Source organism: Diprion similis, chromosome 1, assembly GCF_021155765.1.
Source record: "Diprion similis isolate iyDipSimi1 chromosome 1, iyDipSimi1.1, whole genome shotgun sequence".
In the NCBI taxonomy this organism is placed as follows: Eukaryota; Metazoa; Arthropoda; class Insecta; order Hymenoptera; family Diprionidae; genus Diprion; species Diprion similis.
Window position 1 is genome coordinate 13,198,726 of NC_060105.1, and position 26,592 is coordinate 13,225,317.

Below are 26,592 nucleotides of genomic sequence, written 5' to 3' on the forward strand. Positions count from 1 at the left end.
GGTCAAACTAACATAGTTTCGAACGCTCCGTATAGAGGTTTGAATCTGAAACCATCATCAGAGTAGTCCACAACAGTAATTAGTTAATTACTTCGACCATCGAAGCGCAGATAACCTGCAACAGCAGCCGCACGAAGCCCACAGCTTGGTCAAGGATATGCACTGGGTGTGGCGAAGCGAGAAAGTGTATATTCGGTTCAACGGTCTTACATACAGATCTGGGAACTCCAATGCAGAGAGTCACGATTATGTGCGTCGTTTGGCAAAGGGAAATTTTGGTTCTAGCGAGGCCACTAGGTATAGTTCCAGTTCTATTACTATCTACTAGTAGACTTACAGAGATAGACTCCGCGGTCCGTGCACCGAGCTGAAGCCCTAATTAGAAAAAGAAAGCAACAGTGGGGGAACCACCTAGCTCATATAAGTATACCTCCCTGCCTAGCGGCTGATCCCCACTCTTTCGACCGTACGACAGAGAGGTCGGACCCCACTGTTGCTTTCTCTTTTCAATTCGGGCTTCAGCTTGGTGCACGGACCCCGCAGTCTATCTCTATAAGTCTATGATTACTATGATATACATAACCTCAATACTGATAGATAGAAACATGGCTGATTAGTCCTGTCTTTGTCTAAATCACGGTTTTAGATATGCATGCCCCGTAAGTGGTGACTGATGAACTACCAACGTGTCTTTGACAAACGACACCCCTTCTACTGGAGTTTCCAGACCTGTATGTAAATCCGTGTTTGGCACATTGGTTTGTACAAAGCAAGTCCAGCAGTTCAAACCTCCAGTTAATCGCGTACCCAAGGCAATATTCTGAGGTAGGGTTCTTGTCGCAAGTCCGTGTCGTAACGAAGTCCAAGCAAGGATGCATCGACTCATATAAGTTTACGGGGTCTAATTCCGACCAACCCGTTACGAAATACTGGACTGGAGGATGAATTTGGCATTTTGAACCGCACCGCATATTTCTGTTTCACACTCCACAACCTACAGCGATCAGGATGCAGGGGAGTGTGTGTACATAGCCAGGGCGTTTGGCCCTCGACTTTATGCTTGGCCAATACTAAACCCGACGTATGATCGGACGGTTGAGAGAAAATGTTATTATCAGGCGTGTATTTTACAGGCACGTTGAAACGAAGCGGTTCAGTAGTCCAAAGATCATATCGACTACATTTCAAATTATAGATGTATAGATTTGTATATTGGTTTTGTTTTACGGGAATATTGTCGATGAACTTTTTTTCACCACCGTTACTCTGTGTAAACTGCAATGAACTCATTTCTGGATGCCGCATAATCGTTCAACGGATAAAATTTTTTTCCAACTGTTCAATCACATTGAAATCCCAAACCGTCGAAGCATTTCCGACTGTTATAGACTCAGTTACAGATTTTCCTAATTTATACTATGTCAGGCTTAGTCCATTTTATATAGGTATAAAAAGATCTAATTAGTGCCAGAAGTTTAAATTTTTCCACAAGCGTTGTCCGCTTTGTAAAATATTCTATAAAACACTCAAGATGAGAAAATAAGGCATTCGGATCGGGGATTCTGCTGAAGCTTCTCAAGCAGTGGTTGTATCATCCAGAGACCATTATCTGTACTTCACGCCAAATAAGCATGCTAACTTACCTTCAATCTGAAAAAATCGAAGATAAACAATTGGAATAAAAACTTACGCCTTTTAAGTCAATAGAGAGTCAAACAGTTTCACATATTGTGTTTGTTAATTAAAATTGATGAGAACCTTCAGAGTGTTGTCGCCTTATCGAATGAGGCTGATAAAAGTGAATTTACCTAAAACAGTGTTCTCTGAATCTGAAAAATAAGATTTATCTCCTGAGCTTCACAATTGTTAAAATGCACCACATCAAATCATCACACGTTATAAACAGTCAACTTATGATTTTTAAGAGAAAGCGTTACTGTTACTTACAATCTATCTTTGGTGACCAAATAGGATTCATTGACGAACACGATGAGTTATTTTTCACCGAAATTTCAGATAATTACATGTCATGAATTGTGCAATGTCTGTAAGCCGTATTGTTGTTTATAATCTGGATGGCTTGTAACTATTGGACATAGATGATGTTACGTTTTCTCTGTATCAATACAATGCACACGTCTTTCTTTCAAATTTAAGACAATTAGCTTGAGCTGGACCCTTTCAACTTTTGACTTTCTTACAATTTTCACTTCCATGAACATAAAGAGCTTGATAACAGCGATCGATTTGCTCGGCCACATTGCCCAGTGATAGAATTTCCTTCCGCAGTGAAGACGAAAGTTATTCAAAATGTTCACCTGAACACTGGAATTGCGGTAAAATCGAATCCAATACTTGGCGCTGATGTGTACGAACATCTCCATACGAGTGTGACCATCCGGACATAATGAATCTACGCTCCACTATATTCTCTTCGAAATATATTCATTCCGAAAAAATTCCTCGACTATATCCACGCTGCGTGAGGTATTGCATACAAACTGTATGGAGATATCCTTCATACAGCTTCACGGATAAGCTTCACGGTGCGCAATTCTCCTGATAATGTAAAATCTGCCCTTAATTTTAAGAAGATCGTTGAAAATTTTAGTTATCCAAAACACAGGATTCGTTACAATAGAAATTACCACAGCTGTAGTACCATTAGCTGCGCATTGTTTTTCATTGCAGAGGTCATGAAATGTTTTGTCATGCTGATGAAACAACCCTCTTGTAATTTCTAATGCGAAAATTCTGACAATGCGCAAGCAGGGAACTCTCGTTTTAGGTTAACTTAGAAATAACTTAAAAAACTGGGCCTGGAAGTATAACCTTACAGATGTAACATGACTAAATAGTCTCTATCAAAAAAAAAAAGAAAAAAAAAGCAAGACAATCCGAGGACGCTCAATAGGGGTGTACTCGAGCACAAACTATAGCAAAATGCCTGCAGGTGTCAAAAACAAGTCCATCTACTTTTTAACATAGGGGGATAGGATATAACATATATGTAGAGCGATAGTAAATAAATATTAGATTTTATTTTTCATTAGATATTCACCTTGTTTCACGACTTCCGGAATTCTCGAAAGTACAACCGTTTTAGTTCAACGGTCGCAAAAATCACTGAGAAAACGTCTTGGAGGTATACTTTCGAAAGGGGCGAAAAAAAAATGTTGAATAATTCTAACAATTTTTACAACTTTTTTCGGTCAAAAAAGTCTGAATTCTTTTCAAAATTGCACCTACTACTTGGTGGTGCACAGCCTCAAATTGGATGGAAAAATCAGTCTAATAGTTTCCAAGGAAAAAAATATTTCCCAGTTTTTGTTCTTCGACGATATTCTCCTAACCAAATCAGTATTCCAAGCTGAAAATTGACTGACGATGATAGCTTACTGATGTGTGATGAACGCAAAATACATATATTTGAATGAAGATAACATCGGAGCCTCGATTTATTAATTTTAACATTCATCGGACGAAACTTTTTTTATAATTTCCTATTTTCTAGACTACTTCCATTTCACTGTAAGATATCGAATACACGTGCCTACATTCCGGTGGGTTGATTGTTGTAATTATGTAGAAAACTGTGACGTTAACGCTCTTCCGCCAACGGATTACCAACAGCATTTTTTATTCACGTCATATTCATGACAATGCCTGCAGGATTGACTCGTCTCGAAATGCAATCAGCGCGGTGATCGACAAATTCTAAAGAGGTTTGAAATCTCTGAACATCTGTTATCGACAGAAACGAACATTATTCTGTCGCATTGCTGCGACGTTTAGCATTCCACGGCACTCCTTTCTTTTCACATCTCCGAATAGACAGCTTGACATATTGACGTGTTTGCACGTGTACAATTCGTACTTCAAATCGTAAAAATTTACGCACCATCTCATCGGTGGTTCGGTAGTTTTTTATGAATAAAAATAATCTCGCATACGTTGAATTACCTGCCTGCCGGCGTTAGGGGCGGGGGGGGGGGGGGGGGGGGGGGGGGGCTTGATCGACTAAAGTAGCAACCAGAACTATAGATCGCATATGACTGTCAATTTTTTTTCTGAATGCTGTTTTGTATTCCAAAAAACATGCCTAAAGCTCACGGCGAGGAAAAAATAATTTGACTCTAGCCGATTTTGTATACACGACCCGAAACAAGATATCAAAAATCTAGAACTATCGATTGTTCGGAACAGTAAACACTGTCTGCACACCAAATTTCAGGGAAAAATATTGAAAATCGTAGGAGGAGATACATTTTGAAAAATTTTTCAATGCCACTATTTTTTTCAAAATAGTTTCAAGCTAATTTTGTGTCATTCATTTTTAAAAATAATATATGTCAAAAAGATCCGATACTGTTTATAGCTATCACAAATAGTTTAGGAGATATGAATATTCAAAGATAAATTTTTATCTCCTGAAAAGTTTCAAGGATGTATATTTATTGAACACAGAAAAATCATTCCATAATACATCGCATTTTTCAAATCTTCACGCGCCGTAGGTAGGTTACTATTCTTTGCGTAAATTCTGCTCTTGCCTTGATATTGCCAATTTTATGAGGCCCGCTGAAATTATGCGTTTCTTCGTTCCGCATATCGTGTAATATGAATACCCATAACAGCACGATGAAGAACCCGGTCACAATCGAAAAGAAGTTTACAATTGCCATTACTGTAATTTATTTTTGAAAATTCATACCGCCTAAACTATCCATGATAGCTATAAACAGTTTAGGACCTTTTTTACATGAAATTGGCTATACTTAACGAAAAAAAATAGTGGCATTGAAAAATCTTTCAAAATTGAAACTTTGGATTTTTCAAAGTGTATCTTCTACAATTTTCAAAATTTTTGCATGAAATTTGGTGTGCAGACACTGTTTAGTGCTCTGAACAATCGATAGTTTCAGATTTTTGATATCTTATTTCGGGTCGTGTATCTCGAAACAGTTGGTACAAAATATCGGCAGAAGAGAATCAGCTGCATTTTCTTTCAATCATGTTTAATTTATGTTAAAACATTTCTAAACGCTTTGATTATAAAAATCATCTGGATGCTTTTGTTAAATTTCTCTCATTTGATGGTGAATAAATTTTGTTGGAATCAAAGGAGACATATTCTGATATTTTTGGAGTGAAACGAAACGCGTTTAATTTAAAAAAAAAAAGTTCAAATTTGTGCGTCTAAATTTTCATTTCTTTTATCTAAAAATCTAAATTCTAAATCTACAAAAATTCTCAGAAAAAACATTTGATGACTTGTTTTATAGCGAATTGCGGTTGACTTCATTGAAAGACATGTCTGCATCAGGGAAAATGTGAAATCGCTGGAAAAATCGAGTAACAAGAGATTCATTCAGAGACGAGGAACGAGGTGATTGCAGAACTCGTGAAAATTGATTCGGGGAGAAATGGTATCATGCGATTATCGGCTGACGACTGGAGCCTGCTTCCCACGGGACCAGGAGACCTCGGCGATAATACATTACTCTAAAAGGAGACTTTTCCATCGTCGTCGTAACCATCGCAACCAAAGGGTGGCCGACGAGCCTGATTCTTTGACGTGACAATTACTCCTCGGCACCGACCTTACTTTCCCCAATTCCCACCTGCGTCCTCGAATAAGACGAGCGACAAGCTTCGCATGACTTTTAAATTTTTCATAACCCACGACGTCGCATTCTTGTTTTACTATGATTTTTAGAATTTTTTTTTTATCTAGATATGGGCTATTGTAGAGGCACCCTATGCGCAACTAGAAAAAATTCGTGGTCGTTATTATATAAACAAATCTGCATAAGGTTTTACCGATTTTCATAATGTACATGGCGAACAATTCGAACCCCATAGTATAAAATTTAAACACCACCTGTATTCTCTCCGACGAATAATGGCAACTTGTAAAAACCTGCGTCGCTGACGTTAGGTATGAACTTTTCTGATTTCAAACCCGTGGAATCCTTTGTAAAGTTCAACCTCTGAAGACGGTTATGGGTTCTCGATCATTTATCTAAACCCTCGTCACTGATTACTAGCGTTTTCCAAATGTACCGAGTGTTATTTACTTATGAAATAACTTCTTGCGTCTGTTATACACGATATACAGAATGGCATCTGTGAATAAGTAATACCGAAAGCTTGAGGGGTCAATCGAAGTGGGTTTACGTTTTTTACGTTGAAGATTGTTTGGGGATGGTCCCAGAGTGTAAATTCAAGTTGGTATTGTGCGGGCCGCCATTGTCAAAATCGCATTTCATTAAATATCTGTATAAAATAACATGATAATAGTTATGAAAGTTGATGAAAAATTCCCTAGTTTCTTGGATTTCTCAAAATCTGTACTTTTTTGTCGCTGAAAATCTTACAGACAACTTCTCCGTCATTGCAGAAGACCGAGCCTAATTTGATTTAAACGTGCGGTTAAGTCGTTAGCGTGAATCCCTCGAACATCAAGCTTTTCACTCAGGAGCCAATTACTCCCACGCCTTGCAACGAATCCTTAGTTTGAAAATTTGTGCTATTTATTCACAACAGATGTGGAATTTGAGGCTTGGAGACGATAAAACCTGTCAAATTTTTATCTGAATTTCAATTTTCACACCTATATAAGGACACCAATCGCTTCTTATATACAATAATTCTCATCAACTGTAGAGTATGAACCAAGAATTCAGGAATAGGATGAAGGATGGGTCAGCAGTTATCGGCTTCGTGTGCCCCACTAAACACGTAGCTAAACTTCTATGTTCAACTTTATATATATGTATGTACATGTGCTGGTGTGGCTGTTCTGCGTCAAGCCCTTCAGCGGTGTTAACGGAAGCCACCGGCAAGGATTAGGTGGCACCCCAGAGACCTCTCGACCCTGAAAGTAGATTTTAGTGCCGGAATATCGAGGACTAGAAGTAATAGGTAGGCGTAGGTACAGTAGGTGAATTAGTGTAGGCAGTTTCCCCGAAGTATCGTGGCCCGCAAATAACTGCTTGGTGGATTTGGTGGTTGAAAACCCTCCGTAATAGGGAAGGTATATCCTGAAATGCATTCAAATTCCTTAAGAATTTAAGAAATTTTCAAAATTCAAAATGGCTGATCTACTACGACGGACTTAAAAGTTGTAAAAGCGATCGGAATCGCTCAAAAATGCACAGTCAGGGGTTTTTCGGGTCACCAAATACGATTGAATCCGCCATCTTGAATTTTGACATTTTGACGTCAGATTCGTTTTTAGCAACCCTAAAAATCCGGGATTAATTTTGGGAAAGGAGACGGAAAAAATTAAACTAAGGTTTTTCCCAAGCCGTTCGATGGAACATTATCGGAACACGTTTCCGAAGTCAACGCGGACTAGCATCGATCAGCTTTGAAGGGGCTCGAATCTTGCCATCTGGCTTAGGTGGGAGCTTAGAACGGTTGATGTTCAATCTTATTTACTCCACCCTCCTCTGTCAGGAGTCTGCACACGATGCCTACCCAGATAGCACAAAGTTCCAGCGAAGCTCCCAGAAAACTTCTTTTAAATAAACAAGTTTCATGCGAGCTGATTTTCAATATCTTTGAGGAAGCTCTCCCGGAACAACTTTTGAGCTCCTTTGTAACTCAGCGTACACAGCTCGCAGAAAGCTCTTACGGAATTCCTTTGGAAATATTGTGACCCAATGACAAATCTAACATATTTGTAATATATTTTTCATCATTACTTGAGAATATTTCATTTCATTTCAATTTTTTATCTGATTATAATTCTCTTTCGTTTTTTACTACAAATTGACACGAACGTAACATCCATTTATTCTTTCTAAAATCTGAATTGTATAAATATTGATCCCTGAATCTTTGAGCACGTTTGAGGGTCTTTACAACAATTCACTTACTCATCGATCTTCCCACCATCCCAAATTTTTAAACTTGAATTTTTAGTTTCTGTAGAAACCTGTTAGGCGAGATATTTGTACATTTCGACAATGCTCTCTTGAAGCTTTATAGAATAGCTTACATAGAGCTTCTGTAGAGATTATTAGAAGTTTTGGTTAGGAACTTATTAGAAGCTTCTGAAAAGCTTCCCATGTGCAAGCTTCCCTGGCAAGGCTTGCTAGGAGTTAACAGAAAGCTTTTGGTACTGTATAGGTAGGCTGATTGAGCTCAAGTGAGAGATCGTTATCAGTGTTGAATTCTCTACTTTTCCACCCTGTCGTAACCGTTTATTAAAACATCCGCCAGTTCCAGATGTAACGCCCTCAACGCCTCTTTTAGTATCCCTAAACTGTAGATTCATTCCGTTTTTAACTCGCCTTCTGTGCTTCCAGTCAGCTCTTACTTATTTAGAGACACAAGATATAAATGAAGTTTCACTTGGCAACAAGAATTCTTGATCCGGTCTCAATTTTTGTGAGAAAAATGATCTTTCTTTGAATGAAAATAGCATTTTGCATAAAAAAAAATTGTTATACAATTTTATAAAATTATACAAAACTTTATATACGATAATATATGTATAAGTGTGTTGGAGATGAAGTAATTTTTTCAATTTTTATATCTTACTCCTCACGAAGAACCCGAAGAACAGGTTTCTTTGTGATTGGAGCAGTGTTAGAGCATTTTTCCGAGAAGACTGTGTAGTTTTATTATTTGTACCTTTCTTTACTTGATAAAAAAAATTAGTTCAGTAAAAGTTTCCAAAGGTGTAGACTTATTTGATTCGACAAATCGAATTGAGCTTATCTAAAAAATATTCATTCTGCGATTCATAAAAAAAAAACATCAGTTTCCTCCAAAAAAATCCCTAGCTTTGGTAGCCCCATAGATTGAATCAAATAATTGACTGAAACGAAGTAAACCTGATGATTTGCGCAAAGAAATCATCATTTAACTTGAGCATTAAACTATCAATGCAACATACGAGTATCTACATATGAAGGGACTTGATACTTTTGAGACTTCTATCGAAACATTTATGTCTTCGTATAAAAAATTTTGTGCCTACGCCCTGGTCCGACATCTCATCGTACGACACTTTTTCATCTCCCGTTCCATCGCTCTGGTGCTTCTTCGTGCAAGACGCTCCACTTCTTGATCTGGACTCTTGTCTATCAGGGTCACCTTTTCGTCTGGAAATTTTTTCGGCTAGTGTCCTGATTAAAACGTGCATGGTTGTTCTTCTACCTCGAAGGCTAATGTGCATTAGACCATAGGTGTCACGTCATGTGCAATAACGTTTTTGAGACGCAGAAGTGTTGAAATAGTTAGCCATAATGCTATGCTCACTATTGCCCATAGTGTACGAAATAAAAGCCTCGCTGTTTCTTTAGCCAACTCGTTTCTTTATTTATTTTCATTCGATCTAAAAACCTCATCAAGTAGTGGGCTAGACGAAAGAAAAACTGGAAGAAAAACATTTGAGTTTGATAGGTGAATGACAGAGATAGTATCCGCAAGTTAATTGGATACAGAAGAAATGTTTTCGTTTATTTGATCATACTGAAGGCTCGTTGTACGCGAATATAACTCGGAGGTGAAATTTTTTCTTTGACGACTGACTTTTTACAATTCTGAATGTCGAAGCAGGCCGTGTTTGAAAGGTTAGAATCGTCTGATAACTCTAATTCGAGGTCTTATTTCAAGATATATGTTCGTTTCCATGCAGGAAGTCATTGTAATGGTTGAAGATGTTTAAGCCTTCTTATCAAAGACGAAACGCATACGTACTGTAATTTGACGAATTTTAATGCAAAAATTATCAAACCATTTTATTTCAATATTCATCATGAGATAAAATAGTTGGAAAATATTTTCATATCTTCAGGTTATTGACAATGAAAGTGAACAAGCCTATTGATATTGACGTTAATGATATGATATTTGAACAATAAAATGAATGTATGTATTAGTTCAGTAACTTTTATCCTCCAAACTAACTGTATGAAATATTATTGTGGTCATTTTATCAAAATCATGTGTGCTTGTCACGACACAGTGCTGTGCGACTGTTTTCATAGTTATATGGTTATATAAAGCTTTTTACTGCTCATACCATTCTGAAAATTCAGTATCAGTCGCGCGAATTACCTCTAGTATTTAAAAAAAATGTACAAAACTGCTGCCCTGATTTAAAAATCAAGAGGCACTACGTGCCGAGAACACGAGACAATCCTGTAAGGATTTTATATCAAATATTTTATTTTAATTTAGTTTCATTCTTTTACTTCATTTAATCTTACACTTTATATCATTATTTTCATACTCGTACTGAAACACAACTGAACACTAGTCCACTTTCTCATTCTCCCACCTTCTTTCTATACTTAGACGATTCCTGCTCTCCTTTCCTTCATTACCGACTGCTGCTCTAATTTTGCCTCTTTTATCGACTGATCTACCTGGTAAAAGGAAATACCTGGGCAAAGTATAACCAAAGTAAAACCTGGCAAGTCGACATTTTGGGCCTAATGTAAGCCTACAAAGTCCTACATTCGGTAGGTGGTAAAATAGAATCTATGGAAGAGATATTAAGAACTATGGAGTTTTCCTTCAAGAAATGATCACATAATAGGAATTTCCTTGTCATGATACCAATATTTGATTAATAATGAAATTGATACTCCAAGTTTACAATTTTTATTGTGTAACCATGGATTCCATTTGTAACTTGTTTATCATAAGATCTGAAAATAATCAGTATCTTGCCGTACGAGTCCGAGAAAAACCCAGTCAATTGCGTTCTTCCAAATAAGTATGTGGGACGTCAGTTCTCGCGCTCACCTGATACTAATCCACTGCACATTTTCAAACGCGGGAACAAAATGCGCCGCAGAACCCCTAGCGGTAGACGCACAAGTTACACAGAAGTAAGTCTGAATTCCGACATAAAACTTGTCGATTCAACACTTTAAATCCGCAAGGACCTCAAGGCCGTAAATTGGCTTTCACGTAAGAGGATTAGGATATTATGGCTATAAATATCGAGCACATATGTCTCTCAAGGTTTTGAATATAATTCAGGGCCATAAAGGATTCAAGAAGGCCTTACTTAGTACCTGCAGGTCTACCGTAGATCAAAATTTCGACTCGGGAAATCATCTGTTCATTGAGAAATCAATGGATGCGATTTTTCCGCCCGATCACCCAGTTCAAAGTGCTCGATCATCCGTCCAATCATCATGTAGCCTATACGAAAACACAGCACTCACGAAAAAGTGAGTGCCTATAAGTTCTCTGTACAAAACGTGCTGATTACAACCCGATAGCCACAAAATGGCAGAAATAAGTTTAAGATAGTTTATAAATACAAACTTGTTCCACACTAACTCACGTCATGTCCTGCTCCAATTTGCGCTTGATCGTATTTTAATGCAGCTTAGGTGCATACTGGTTAAATTAACTCCTCCTGCATCGCTGCCTGGCCGTCAGCGCCCAGGACTTTGTTGATCCTGCTAATTAAGAAGTACTTGACGTCGAAAGTATTTACAAATAAATTTATACTCTCAAATACTCGTATAACACACAATGTGTGATCCCGTAAGCTGCGGGGTGTGTCTAAGAAGTATAACAAACATCAAATAAAAAAAATCTTATCAGAAGTAATCAGTATAATGGCGTTTGCAAAGCTTTAAGTTAATAAGGTTATGATTGCAGGAGTACTTAGGGATGAAGTTTGGTGAAGGAAAGCATATTTATACGTTGAATACGCACATTCTGTCATTTTCCACCCCCTCCAGAATCTGGTTGATAAATTAAAAGCTTGTAGACGCGTCGGGGTTGGAATTCTTAGTTTCTCAAGGGGAATGGGTCTCATTGTCTGAATGATGAAAGTATCTGATCTAACGCTACACGAAGAGAAATTAAAGCTAGTCTGACAGTAAGTCGATGATGTCCGCTTCGAAGTAGTCAACTCTGGAAACCACAACTTCCTTTCAGCGTTATTCCCACTTTTTGAAGCACGTCTGAAATTCGGTTTTGGAAATGCACCATGAGTCCCTCGTCGCTTGCTGTGTTTTTTCGTTCATATTTTCAAATCTTCTCTTGAAAGGAAATTTCGATTTCGGAAACCTCCAGAAGTCACAATGACCTTAGAGCTTGAGCGAAATGTTGCGTTTTCAGGACCGTTAAGTATAAATTTAAGGTTAACTAATTTCAACTTTGCGGTCAAAATGATGTCAAGTAAAAGCAACAGACAAATTGTAAAGGTATACGTCCTGGTAGGCGAGAGTTACCCGTTTGTGGTGTAGCAGCCCCTCCAGCCGTATGCTTAGAGTCGACCAGGGATCAGATTATACATTTAATTGTTATTCATTAATTCATTTCTCGTGTGTTTATCAAAATCCCACCTTTAAAATTACGTGAGTTATGTAAAATTTCCTTGGCTTCTCGAAAAATATTGGAAATAATTAAAAACTTTGAGCAATGGCAAAAAAACAGCTTTTTAGATTTTAACCTCGATTTTAAGAACTTTTCACAGCCATTGTTACGTTCTGGGAAGAACGTCGTGAGAAATCTTTGATTTTCTGCGTGATTTTCGGTTTAAGCTGGATACACAGACCTTGAGGTGTCCATGTTTACGAACTTCGATTATCTGCTCGATGCTTCGATGATCTGGCATTATGTATCGGGCCGTGCCAACTATGACTATGAGTGATTGAAATAATTATTCATACTCAACACTTTAATTTAAATACACATTTATTAACAATATTATGTTCTTGTAACCAGTTTGGAGACTTGGTTTTACAGTGATGTTGTTAACTTATTTAGTTATATTAAGTTCGGAGGTTCTCGATATAAGCGTTCAGTGATTAAGAATGATCTGTTCTTGATTTCGAAGAGTTCTGAATTATGTGAAGTCCGAATTTGTTCTGTGTTCTTTGACGCTTAATTTAGTTCTATCTTTACTAATGTCTAAAGGATGACTCTGTTGCACCAATTTAGTTTTAAAGGTGGATGTCTTGGAAAGACTCTCGATTGGTTTTTAGCTGCGTCAGTGCAAGACGACTGGTCTTGAAGAGGCCACTCGGTGCAGTATTGACAAGATAGTTAGTGGCAAGAATGCATTTTTGCGATCTGAGAACGACACTTCGGAACTGCTTATCCTTTCTTTTCTCACGTCAAAAAAAATGAATAAAACAAGATTTATAAAATTATATAGAATACCCCGAACAATAACTTCGAAAATAAAAGAGTGAAATATCTAAAAAATATTGGAACACTGTTTTTCGATCAAGACTTTCAGGCCAAAAAATTACGAGAAGATATGAGGGTGTGAGGCCGAATCCAAATTCTCATATGTCTATAACGGAGAAACTATAGACACCGAAAGAATTATTGAATTTTTTATCTAAATATTTTTAGTCATGTACGAAAATGTCGATAAAATGAACAACGAAAAATTATGCTTACTTCTAGGGTCGTTGACATCAAATCTTACTAAGACGACTCAAGTATTAATGGCAACAAAACCACTGTTGACCAGTAACACTATACGTAAATAAACGGTATGAAAATACAATGGGATAAGCGATTATAAATCTATAGAAAATAAGGAGAATGGTGCGATTTTTATAAAAATTAATTTTTTACGCATTTTGCAGGCTACTAATTGTAATTCTGAAATTAAAATGGCGTTATCCGGAATGACTGCGGCAGAAATAGCCTGGATAGAGAAATTCGTTCGATGTTCAGGAATATTGATTTCTACGCGTTTTTAAGGTTGCTGATTTTGATGCGTTGTTGTTGTTTTTCAACAAAATTTGGAGATTGGTTTGCTCAGCCGTCAAGTTGTTTTTTGCACTTTTTATGTCTGTTATACAAATCTTTGCGATGAGAATGTTATTAGGACGGAATTTCTGTGATGAAAACCCGGGACCACGTGTGAATAATAGAACGATGGACATTTAAGTACAGATTCGAAATCAGCGACCTAAAAAACCCCCGTCAGCCCAATTTAAAGCAAATCCCATCAATTTTCCGAATTTCATCGGTCATATTAAATCCATCATTTTGAATTTAACTTTTTAAGCTTCCCATTTGGAATCAATGATTCCAAAAACCTCCACGATGCGAGTACGAGCACTTCTAAATCTTAAGCACTCTCATTTGACGGCCAGTTAAATATTTAAACTTAAAAAATTCACATTGTCACACGAATTCCACATCCTAGAAATCTCATTTTTTCTTTATTTAGAGAAAGTGCAATTAATGATTATAGATTGTCTCGTATGATGATGTGAATTTTGTCTCAGGTAGTAGCACTAATGCCTACTAAAATCTCGCAGTTACAAATTTTTTTGAACGTTATTACTCTTACAATAAAATATATACTGAAAATGTGTCCTAAACACGTGTATTTTAAATGGGGAAATCCATCCTGTTGATGGCACGGGGTAGAGTTGAGGTAGAAATCTGAAAAAACTAGGCAATTGTTTTTAAATTATTTGAAGTTGATTTGGGGGTTGAGCCGGAAAACATTCGTTAATAGCCTAATCAAGGGACACCGTTAGAAGCTACTAAATGCTCAGATTGAATGGTAGACAAGAGCAATGTCGAAGAAGAATGAACCCGTAACACTATCATCAATTAAGGGGGCTCGTCGGTGAAACTCTAAAAATTTTCGATTTGCTTGAAAATTGAACTCATAATGAAGCTCCATAAAACAAGTGGTTATCACTCGGTTCCAATCAGTTCCACATGTGTTCAGTTATTTTTTCAATACCTTCAGAAAGTGGTGTTTTTCGAAAAGCTCCTTGTGCTACAATTCTCATCGTAAAACTTTGAAAAAATTCCACAGCCATTAGAGAGCGTAGAGAACAAAAGTTACCATGGAAATTGCAATCCAACAAGTTACCACCTAATTACCGTCCCAATAATTGCCCAATTACATATTATTCAAGCGAAGGCGTCTTTCATGTGCCTAGTGCCAACTATATATTTTCAATTCAAATAAATCACTAGTTATGTTTTCAAGTGAGACTATTGGACACCAACTTAAAGCAACGTTTTGAGGTTAGAGAAACCTCGTACACTGTGCTAAGCATGAAACATCATCAAAATCGTCATTTCTCTGGATGTTCCAAGGTCCAGAAGAATAATGAATCCATTAAAATGGAAAAACAGCATGTGCATGGAGGAATTATATGTTTCCAGCTTAAACTAAAGGCTGATCCAAAAGGTATTGAACCTCACGCGTTCCATTCCTTTAAACAGTTGAAATAATCCTCTTAGCAGAAGCAACAAATCACCCGGATGTGTTGAAAGATATACATCATACCATCAGAGGTTGGCACGTGCGAGCTTAAAACCCTGTGGGTTAGCAGTATTGTGAAACGTCAAACGCACAAGACACACTACACAATTGAAAGCAGTTCAAAGACATTCCCGATTACGAAGAGCCTTTTGCTCGCAGTGTTTGCTTCGCGCCAAGGTATGACAACTACAGACTTAATGAAGTTGATGTAAATTGCAGCGTGCTCGCGAGGGTGACTTGAGAGAACGCCATAGTCAAGTCTTTACCGACTGAGTGAGTGAAACGTCACTTATTTAGATTGTCATCAAAGCCTACGCAGCACTGATCCGAAAATGCCGTAGCCGTCGCAATTTTACATGGAATGCCTAACAAAACCATCCAAAAACTTTTTTGCTGCGCACGTGAAAATAACTCTAGAATATGTATTCCTGTAATAAATGTTAATTCAATTACAGGAATACATTTCTTGGCATTATTGTTGCTTAAGACAGAACTTTTTTTGATATTTGTATTAGAATTCATTTAATATTCTATGTAGAATCGTGCGATATTTTTACATTAAATCAGTGGTGCGTAACTTTTGATAATAGACACAATAAGTGAGGTTGAACTTAAGTAAGATGTGTAACAACGGCTCCAAAATACCCTAGATCGGTGATGATTAATTGTTGTGACATTGAACCTGCGTGGCAAAAAAAATGAGTGGGACTTTAAATAACTCACACAACAACTATACATGATGGCATTACCGAGCAGAGCAGCATTCGCCAGAAAAATAATTCCCAAACAATATAGGAATTTCTTTAGACAGTTAGTACACATCTCAGTTAAAGGCCTTAGCGCGATGTAGCAGTCCTACCTTTATCGACCGAGCGTACTCATCCGTTTTCTTCCTATATATGAAAACACGATCGGAATGGGTTGAAATTTCGAGGGTGCATAGTTCTTTTGTAGCGGAAATGAAAAAGGTTACTCATATTCTGAAAATCGTCAAAAAAATGTGTTGCCTTTTGACAGGTGTCGCTAATTCTTTCCAGAATGTGGGAACTGTGGGAATAGCGACACGTGTCAAAAAACCAAACATTTTTTTGACGTTTTCGGAATATGAGTAACTTTTTTCGATTTCGCTACAACAGAGCTACGTATCCTCGAAATTTCAACCCATTCCGATCGTTTGTTCAATTAATATAGAAAGAAAAAGAATGAGTTCACTCGGTCGGTAAAGGTAGGACTGCTACATCGCGTTAACCTCGAAGAAAGGGGCAATATCGCAGGCGTTCTAGGCACACCGTGTATACTCACACCACATTTACTATCGGCATGGGATATAAGATAGTAAATATATACATATAGGTATATGTAGGCAGTGGAAGCTTTCTTAAGAAATAGAGGCCTGGCTCGCCAAGCTCTCGACACTCGACGGCACTTCGTTCTCATACGAGGAGTTACCCTCTTATCTAACTGCGGCAAAGGGGAAACTTCTGCTCACCAACTTCCAAGTTTTAATTGGTTGGTCCCGTAAGAGGATGGTCGTCGAACCACTACCTTATACCTACCTTTCAGGCGCCACAAGCATGCATGGAGTATACGTGAACGCGCATGATCACTTTGATGTCCCGAAGAATTAGAACACCCGATGAGAGATAGACAAGTAGATAGATGAATAGAGTAGACAAGCAAGGAAATAGAGCATATAAATGAGCATATAGAATTCATGACAAATCGGAAAGATACTAAGAGTAGCTTGACCTCGCATTTTTTAAATCGGTAGAAACTTTTTTTTCTGCATATAATATACGTAAAAAGAGAAGACACGTATCTTTTTGTTTGTTTGACATTTTTTTTCTCAATAAGGACAAAATATGCAATTTTCAGAAAAGTACAAGTAAGTCGCATCGGCGAACTTCACAATTAATATCTCTGGTTCCAATCGTCATAGAACGATTTAACGCACGTCCATATTCTTTTAATAATCTCAAGAAGTTATGGAATTTCTGGAAAAAAATGGGACAAAATTTTGATTGTTTCTATAAACATGTTACGAGGTGAGATTTCATGTGAAATTCAACAGATTTAACCCTCAAGAAGCGCACTTTCGCAGCTTCCAGATTCGGAAGCCATGAGTATTTGATACCCGTTGTTTAATTAAAAATTAATCGATTCAATTTTTTTCTTCGCAATCGATATCTCAGGCAGTGTAGACAAAGATAGTGTTTACGGAATGATTATAAAAAAAGAGTATTTTTGATATCACAAGAAAAAGGAAAAAATTCATTAAAAATTCTCAAAATATGATGTTTTCTTTAAAATATCATATCGTTGCGAAATTAACAGATAAAAATTTTTCTCAACGGCATTTGAAAGGTAATTATACACACTTTTAGAGATATATTACGTTATTTGACTGCTATTACCTACCTACTTTACTATGTAGTAAACTAAAGCTGAGTTATTTTGAAACAATAATTCTTGGTTAAGCATGAAAGTCATTTATTTTTTAATAATGAAAACACTTTTAACAGTATCACTGTTATAAAATAGGTACAAGATAATTGAATGGTACCTTCCAAACAAATTTTAGCAGTAGGTTCCTTGCACATAAAACTGAATTACGATATTGAATATCTATCAGGTTTATTTCGAAAGAGTTATTTTAGCGCTCTGATAATTAACCACTTAAAAAATACAGTAAAACACTTGATTCGCACAAAACATTTATTTGGATAAAGTGTCAAAATAATGCCGTTACAATAGCACTGGGTAGCATCTACCTACATACTGACTACATTAGACTTTAGCTCACGATCGGTTGGTTTTCATATCCCATGATGGTTCTGGTGGGGGATCTGTAGTGAAGATAGTAGACTTCTTTCCCACCCCGACCTTAATCCCCTTAACATTATCATTTATGAAGGACAAAGACATATAATTCGCACCGTGTATCTTGAGGGTTAAATAGTTAAACGATTCCTTGAGATTTAAAACTTTTAACGGGGATTCAAAAGATTTTGAATGATTTCGCAAGGATTGGTGAACCCTAGATTCAAAGGATATGATAGCCCGTCGTGTCATGTTTTGCTTACAGCAAGCACAAATAAGAAAGCAGTATTATAAGAAAAATTCTGGCAGTTTAGGTTATCCTTTAAATACAACAATTGACTAGAGTAGCGTCCGGGAAAATATATGTATTTGAGTAAGTATGTTCAATAAATTACAGAATATGAAAATAAAGTAGGTTTACTGTAAATTAATAATTTTTATCATCCTCGATCCATTTTTACTTGGATTTTTTTACCACAGAATAAACAGGTTCTGTACAGAATAATCATCCTCGAAGTATTATTGAGCTTGATGCAGAAATATGTAGTAATTCCCGAAAAACTGTCGGTCACTTTAGGAAGTCCCTGGATAGATTTCCTAACTTTCAAACGCACCTTGCGAATTTCGTCGAGAGTATAAAATTGATTTGAGACGTACACGAAATGTCTGTATTAAAACGCTCTTAGGTATCCTAGATATTTCTCTTCCAAATCCTTAATGACCGAAAAAACAACTGCAATTCAAGGAAATTTGCAAGAAAGTCACTTGGAATGGGTGGAAAACATCTAATGAAAGTTGTTGCGTAAAAAATACTCTTTCGTGACTTGCAAACGTACCTCAGAAGTCACTCAAACTTTTTCTAACATATTTGGGCTGACATCAGTCTGTGCAATAGACGGAATCCATTCTATACCCTGTATCCCGGAAAAATAACTTAAAGCATTCTAAGAAAATTCCGGTTAAAATATGCCATGAAACTTGCATTTTTATTGACTGCAACCTAAGGTTTTGCAAGTCTTAATTTAGACGCGAAATACGGGATGAAAAATTGCTTTAGACCGGACGAAACTACAGTTCAAAACGAACAAACTTTGCGGATTTTAATTACTATTTATAATTTCAACTTTTGATTAATTAATAACTTCGACGTCATCGGCGGAGCCACACAATCTGCATGCTGAAAAGCGAAGGAAAGCTTTTCCAATCTTCCCAGTCCAACCTGTTTCATATCCTTCGTGCATAAGAAAATTGAAGAACTCCTTTCTGCCCGGCTCATCCCTCAAAGACGACATTTATCCGTACAATTGCTCACGTTTTTCCTACCTCAACCCCCCGTGAAGCTCTGCTATTATAGTATCGGACGATTCACGTGCCTCACATTCCGACTCGACTTTTTCCTGCTTCATCCTTACACATCCTCATCCAATCCTCCGACCTGCGGTTCACAGCGTTCCTTAGAAATTTCAGGATTAAATAAATTGCAGCAATAACCATCAGCCTCCCGCTATTGCTGTTGAAGGAAATCAGGCCCAACAGAAATTTGTGTTCAATGTAGAAACAAATGACGAGAAATCGCGCCTTGAGCGATGCAATTTCTTTCCACTAACCACACCAAAAATAAAAATGCTTTGTCTCTTGATGGGTTGCGCAGCTTTTCGTTTCTATTAACTTTTACTGCGTCACGGCGTCCTGCAACGACTGCCTGGAAATTCACGTGTCATGTTCCAGGCGATGTAATGGAGTTTTTTGCACAGTTTTTATCGGTCAATCTCCTTTTATTTCACATCGACATTCGCGTACGAACATATAGAAATGCTGATATGAGTTTTGGATTCTGCTATTTTTCAGATTTTGCAAGTCACGTCTGATTTTAGATTTTGAAAAAATATTTGGAATGATGAATTAAAAGACGCAGAGATTTTTGTTTTTTCACCTTATCTCTTGCACGTATTCAGTGTCCCTCACCCTTGCTGAATTTTTTTCTAGGGTGTACAAAATTAGCGAGCTTCAAACAATTAGATATTCTTTATAATTTTGATTTGAATTACGAGTTATAATCATAAACATTTTAGCAAGGGTGAGGGACTACGAATAGTGAAATTATTACATAAAATTGATCATATTTATACAAAGACTAAACAAAACAGCAATCTAGCAAATAAAAAAGAAAATAGAAACCTCGATAGAATTTGGTCCGTCAGTTCTTGTGATTCTCAAGATATGATGGATTTTATAATTCAGTGAGTTAATCTAAAGGTGCCGTTTCAGTGGAATTCTATAAGCCCAGGCAGATGCTTTGTATTTACCTTCTTAAGTTCTCGATTTTGAAAACAATCAAAACACGTTAGACACGTTTTAAAATTCAAGAGTAAATCTGTATTCAGGTTTCTCTACTGCCGTAGCTTCCAAGTGAAGAGAAAAATTTTGTCGACACTTGGCTGAAATCAACTGACAGAGACATCTTTCACCGCTAATTTAATGCCAAAGATAAGATGAATGAACTTAAACTAGCTGTTGGCAAGATGAATGTCTAACCTGACTTGAATCAGGATTCAATTAATATCGTACGACAAGATCGTCAAGTAAAAATCCCTCTGGCAAGATAATTGAATTTTCCTCAAAGTCAATAGGGCGAAGATGTGAATTGCGAGGTTCTACCTTTAAAACTTCAAGCTCCTGCGTATGGTGTTTCGATTGACGCCATAGTTTCTTGACATGGTTTGACAGCACGTTTGCACAAAGTCATAGATAACTTCTTTGCGCATCATTGGATTTCGCTCAAAGTATCTGGTATCGTTCATCAATGACGGTAAAGAAAGAATTTTGATGAGCTTTCTTTATAACGTGTTTTATACTGTTATTTTATATTGTTCCTCTAAAGTACAGTAATGTTCATTAAATAAATGTTTTCGGTCCGAAACAAAATTCTAGTTCGATTCAATGAGATTGGGAGTCACTGTCACATATTTCGTATAGAAATGAACTCGCATTTTCTTTCAAACCACAAACAAGTTAGCCGAAGGGGAAGGCAATAGTGAATATTACTGTACATAACTGCATGTAACCAGAAAAAAGGAATGACAATAGCAACAATAATTCATCAATCATCTTTGAAGTATATAATAAAAAATATTCAATGGTTTTCGAAATACGGTACAATATTTATGAAGACAAACATAGCATCTTTGATATAGTTAGACCGTTTCGCTGCCGCCTATCTTGATTTGTAACGATGTTCCGTGACTTCTGGAACGCTGAAGAACTTGGTTGATTATACGATATATATAGGCTGCAGATTGGAAGAGAAAGATGCAGTTTTCTATGCACCATCGGCATAACGATTTGGCAGGCGTTAATCCAATTATTGAGCCGATTGTCCAACATAATAACTACCAATGCTGCATGACCCAGTGTTGGCAATGATAACGTGGGGCTCACAATGATCGGATTATTACGCCGTCGAAAACAACCAACCGATATTGTGCAATTGCCGGTAAAATCGACCATAATGAATATATAGAGTTGGAGTTATAGAATAATAGAGCTACAAAGAGGATAAAACTAGTGGGCCAACAATGGCCCGATTATAAAGCGTTGGCATTACACCCTGGGGTTCCTGGTTCCCGGATTTCCAGCGCCGTTAATTCTATATGTAATGAGGATAATTCCACACTAGGTACAAGTTTCATTAAACCTCGAACTGACTCCATTCCGAATTTTGTTATAACTTTAGTTATCACTGTGTTATCACTCACCGTTGCAAAGTTCGAGGCTGTTAAACTTGAAATTTTCGAGTCAGTTTAAGGATCCTGAAAAGATTATATAGAAAATTTTAACCGAAATTACATTCTAGATTTTCTCGGATGTTTTGGAGAATCTGAGGAAAACATTACGAAACATTCGAGGCATAATAATAAAGATTCAAAAATAATAATAGAACCACTTTTGGCAGCTGTTCAAAATCTTTGAAATATTTCCTGGAATTTCCTACGATTTGTTGCAGTTTTTTCAGAATGTCTCGAGAACTCTAGAACCATGAACAGAATCATAATGATAGTGAATAATTCAGCATTTCCAAGCCAATTAAGATACCACTTTTGCAAGATTCAGGCGATTTATCGAAGTAAGAAGATACCTGTAATAAACTCACAATAAAAGAAGGTACTTTACGAACAAAAATCGTGTTTGGTCAAATATGAAAAAATGGAATTCTTGGCGATTCTTACTACGTTCCCACAACCATCTGAAATTTTCCGCAGTCTCACATATTATACACTCGTCGAAAGAATTTCGCTGAGTTTGCTAATCGAATGAATTTTCTGTTTCAGGGGAATATTACAGATGGCGATGAAGTACCGGAAAACACATTTTCGTTACTGTCGGTGATTCTAGTTGGTTCGCCATCATTTTTATTCACTAAATCCAACAGAGACGTAGAAGCTCCAGATGTGTTCTAAAAGAACTTCTTCTCCTTTTCAATTTCAGGCCTGCTACTGTTTATTTTATTTTTCTTATCCGTTGCTGGGAACATTTTGGTCTGCGTCGCGATATACACTGACCGAGGTCTACGCAGGATTGGTAATCTCTTTCTTGCCTCTCTGGCGATTGCTGACCTCTTCGTCGGGTCTCTGGTGATGACTTTTGCCGGTGTGAACGACCTCCTCGGATACTGGGTATTTGGATCCCGATTCTGCGACACGTGGGTGGCGTTCGACGTGATGTGCAGCACCGCTTCCATTCTCAATCTATGCGCCATATCACTTGATAGATACATACATATCAAAGATCCATTGAGGTAAGAATAACACACACATTATACATATAAATTGCGATTAGTCTCACAATCAACTTCGTTGCCCGAGGCTGAAAGTATCACGCAAGTTGGCGTGCTGCAGGTGCACACTTTCACGATATTTCTTTGTGAAATTATGCTATTTCCATGTACATACATACTATATTTCCCAGGTGGCACATTTGTCAAAATGTCGACTATCGTTTGACAATTTAAAACCAGTATAGTACCCACGAGCGAAAATTTTGTCTACTAGTTGTTAGGAAGTCGACAAAGCGGTAACGTTTCACCTGAGACGTAGTAACGGCTGTTAATAAGCCAAAATTTAAAAAATGTAAAAATCAGAACACCACCAAAACATAAATATAGTATAAAACATCGTAGGATCAAGAAAACCCGACAATTATTGAAATTTCAAAAAGTCGTTTGACTGTTTTTTAATGATTACACGTCAAATTACAGTTGACTCGTGTGCTATTGACTGTGAATTGACAATCCAGCGAACATTCGTGAACGTATGGTTGATATGTAGTCAACTATTGGCTTCAAATGAGGACTTGAGCGACAACTCACAAAAACTGTGAAACAGGTTACGTCGCGTCGTTCAGGCTCCAAATCAGTAAGCTGAGATTTGAACTCGGTCAGGCTGCACCTCGACAAGATTTGCTTAGTTTTCCTGCCCCTTATGTAACACCTTAAAACGAATGCAACAATCAGTACGATCGATGCACGGAGAGCCGAAATATACCAGTTCTAATAGTCCAACATGGTAGAAATCGTCAGTTCGATTAAAAATTTTCGTCCTCTCCTTCGAACCAGATTTTCGTCCTGCCCTTCAGATTTCAAGCGAATGTACCTAATAATAAACATAATCACAAGACATTGAAATCTTTCTTTATATAAGTAGTGTTTTTGCGAATTTATGACCTTCATTGGTTTCCCAAAGGCAACCTCGAACAATGTGCCGAACATTAATCCGGGGATGGTAGTAGGTGAGTACTGTTTTATATCATTTGTGTTTGTGGATGTCGGGATTTCATATCGATTTAAATTTTTGAGATTTGGTCCATAAATCGTAACTTCTCTCTCATATATCTGTGTGAAATTCATTTAGATTCTGAAGATTACTTTCATGTAACGGTTTCGAAAGTGTATTATAACCTCAAAATGAATGTAAATTGCAGTCTGTTTCATTCATTGTGTTTTCTACATAAATTCTAAATTGTTTATTTGTTAATATCAATGAGCATCTACATTTTCCTCATATATAACCTGACAGATATACCCTTTTTAGAATATAGGTTTGTACGAGAGAGTTATGGAGACTCAGCGATGTGGTACATCCAGGTATGTCGTTCAGCTCAGCATCTGTAGAACAACAATCAATAAAAACTTCAAAATGCCATGAGTGTGCGGTGGCAGCTGGTATGTTCAAAGCAGTACGTGTTCCCATAAAATATGTATGAAGTATCATCAATTTAATATCTTGTTCGACAGGTGGATGCAAGCATGCAGCTCTTGTCACTCACATGTAGATTCACCGAAGAAGCGTAGATCCGGCACCTACAGAAGTGAGCTGATACGAGTAGAGAGTGAAGGACCAAGGATGGTACATACAAAAAACTGAGCTTTGATTGAATATTGCATTTCGTAAACAATTTGTCAATTGCGTGATACATGATGTAAACAATGTTTGCCATTCTGTATAACAAATGAGTTGCCGTACAAGTATTTGCTAACCTTGGTGTCTCCTTTTTTGGCCTTGTGACCCTGAAAAATTGAGTCTAAACTCTAAAAAGCTGTTTTTTGCCGTTACCCAAATTTTGAAAATTTTCTGAATATATTTTGAGACAGGTTGAGAAAATTTCACATCATGCACGTCATTTTCGAGGTAAGTTCTCCATAAACATACGAGAAATTAATGAAAATTTTTTATTCACTTTATGCATTCCATAATTATTTTTTTCCATTCTCACTATCTTTTGCACTCTAAAAATGAATAAAGGAACATAAGTTAAAGAAAACCTTAAATTTATTTTATATTGTGAAAAGGTGAAAAATGCACTGATTGAGTCCCTCTGACCATTCCTGATTGAGAAGCTCCAGCATCTAAGTTCAGATAAAAGATTAGCTAGAAAAGCTTCATCATAAATGGGAACCAAAGCTCTAATTCTCACACCAAATGATTTGTTTCAATGAGTGAAAAAATCGTTGCAGAATATTCACTTCGAATTCGTTCAAAACACTAACAAGGAACTATTTTTTTTCATCTGCGGAAAAACGGTTTAAAGGGGTGAAAACGACCCCCAAATATGGGTGCCAAATGAGGTGATGTTTTGATGCGCTTGATGGATTTGAATGAAATTAACGCTAAAGTTTTCCTATTCGTTAGAAAAACATTTCAGTGTTGGTTTCATTTAAATACATGGAGCACGTCAAGAAATCACCCCGTTGAGTGCCTATCTTTGGGGACCGTTTTCACCCCTTTAAGAGTGAAAAAAGAGTGAGAAAGGAAAAAGCAGGAAAAAGAATGATTATTGAATGTATAAAATAAGTTTTGTGTCGATTCAACCCCCCGATAAACTTAACGTTGAAATTCTGACAGACAATAGTTCAGATAAGTTTATCATTTCTCGCTTTTGTCTACTTGATAAAGTGCATTTTTATTTGATAATATTCAAATTCAAAAACCATGACCCTGTGCGTATGTGATTTAAATTCAAGAATGGCAAGACACTCTGGGGACGATTTGGGTCGAACACTCCACTGCGTGAAGCTTTTAATTATTTTGAAGTTGAGAGCGAGGACGAAGTTGATTTTGAAGAAGATCACGACTCAACATTGGAATATAGTGACTCTGATGAGTCGGACGGAGAGGTAGAAGAAGAAAGAGAAGGATAGGAGAATAAAGCAACGAGAATAGGTCGCAAATTCGTATATGTGAAAAATGGGTATAAGTGTTAAAGGAAGCACCGGAATGTCGTAGCAGAATCGCTTTACTCTACAATTACCAGGACTAAAACATGGATGCCAAGGCGAATCGCCGTTGGAATTTTGGAATTCGTTATTATCTGGCAATATTTTTGATATTATTGTGAAATACACAAACGCAAAAATCGATCGATACAAAGAAACTCTTTAGCAAGATCCCGCTGGAACTTTTGCAGCCGTCGGTAAAGATGAATTTTTAACTTTTTTTCGATTGCTCTATTTTACGGGACTTTCCAAAAAGTACAGATGTGTCAACTAGTGAAGTGTCGTTGGATGAACGTAGCTCTTACCTATACCGAAGCGTTATGTCCGAACGACGTTTTCAATGTTTACGTTTCGATGAGAAAGAAACTCGCTCGAATAGGCGAAAGATCGATAAGTTAGCTCCAATTCGCGAGATATGGGATCTGTTTACAAACAACGTCGAAAAGACTATATACCGTCGAAAACCATGACGATTGACGAGCAGTTATTGGGTTTCCGAGGTAAATTCAATGCTCGTGTTTACATTCGTTGGAAGCCAGCGAAGTACGCGTCACTATAGATAATTGGTTCGCATCTATAAAAAAATTCAATGAAATGGGTGAAAAAAAAATTTTCTATGGTAGGTACGATTCGCAAAAATAAGCCCGAAATAACATTATCTATCAAGGCTATAGCCTTCGCGAATATTGTTAGATAAGTATGCGTATGATTGCAAAAATGTACTTGTTTTGTACTACCAAAAAAAAGAATAAAGTAGTTT

At 37.0% G+C, this 26,592-nt stretch overlaps 1 protein-coding gene across 1 annotated transcript in view; it reads left to right on the forward strand.

Annotated features, from left to right (window-relative positions):
• The window catches only part of LOC124408222 (dopamine receptor 1-like), an 89,577-nt gene that overhangs the window by 46,634 nt on the left and 16,351 nt on the right, over positions 1-26,592 (forward strand). The window contains exons 2-3 of the mRNA XM_046884994.1: positions 22,393-22,459; positions 22,550-22,859. Coding sequence (XP_046740950.1) covers positions 22,393-22,459; positions 22,550-22,859 — 377 coding nt within the window. The remainder of the gene's footprint in view (positions 1-22,392; positions 22,460-22,549; positions 22,860-26,592) is intronic.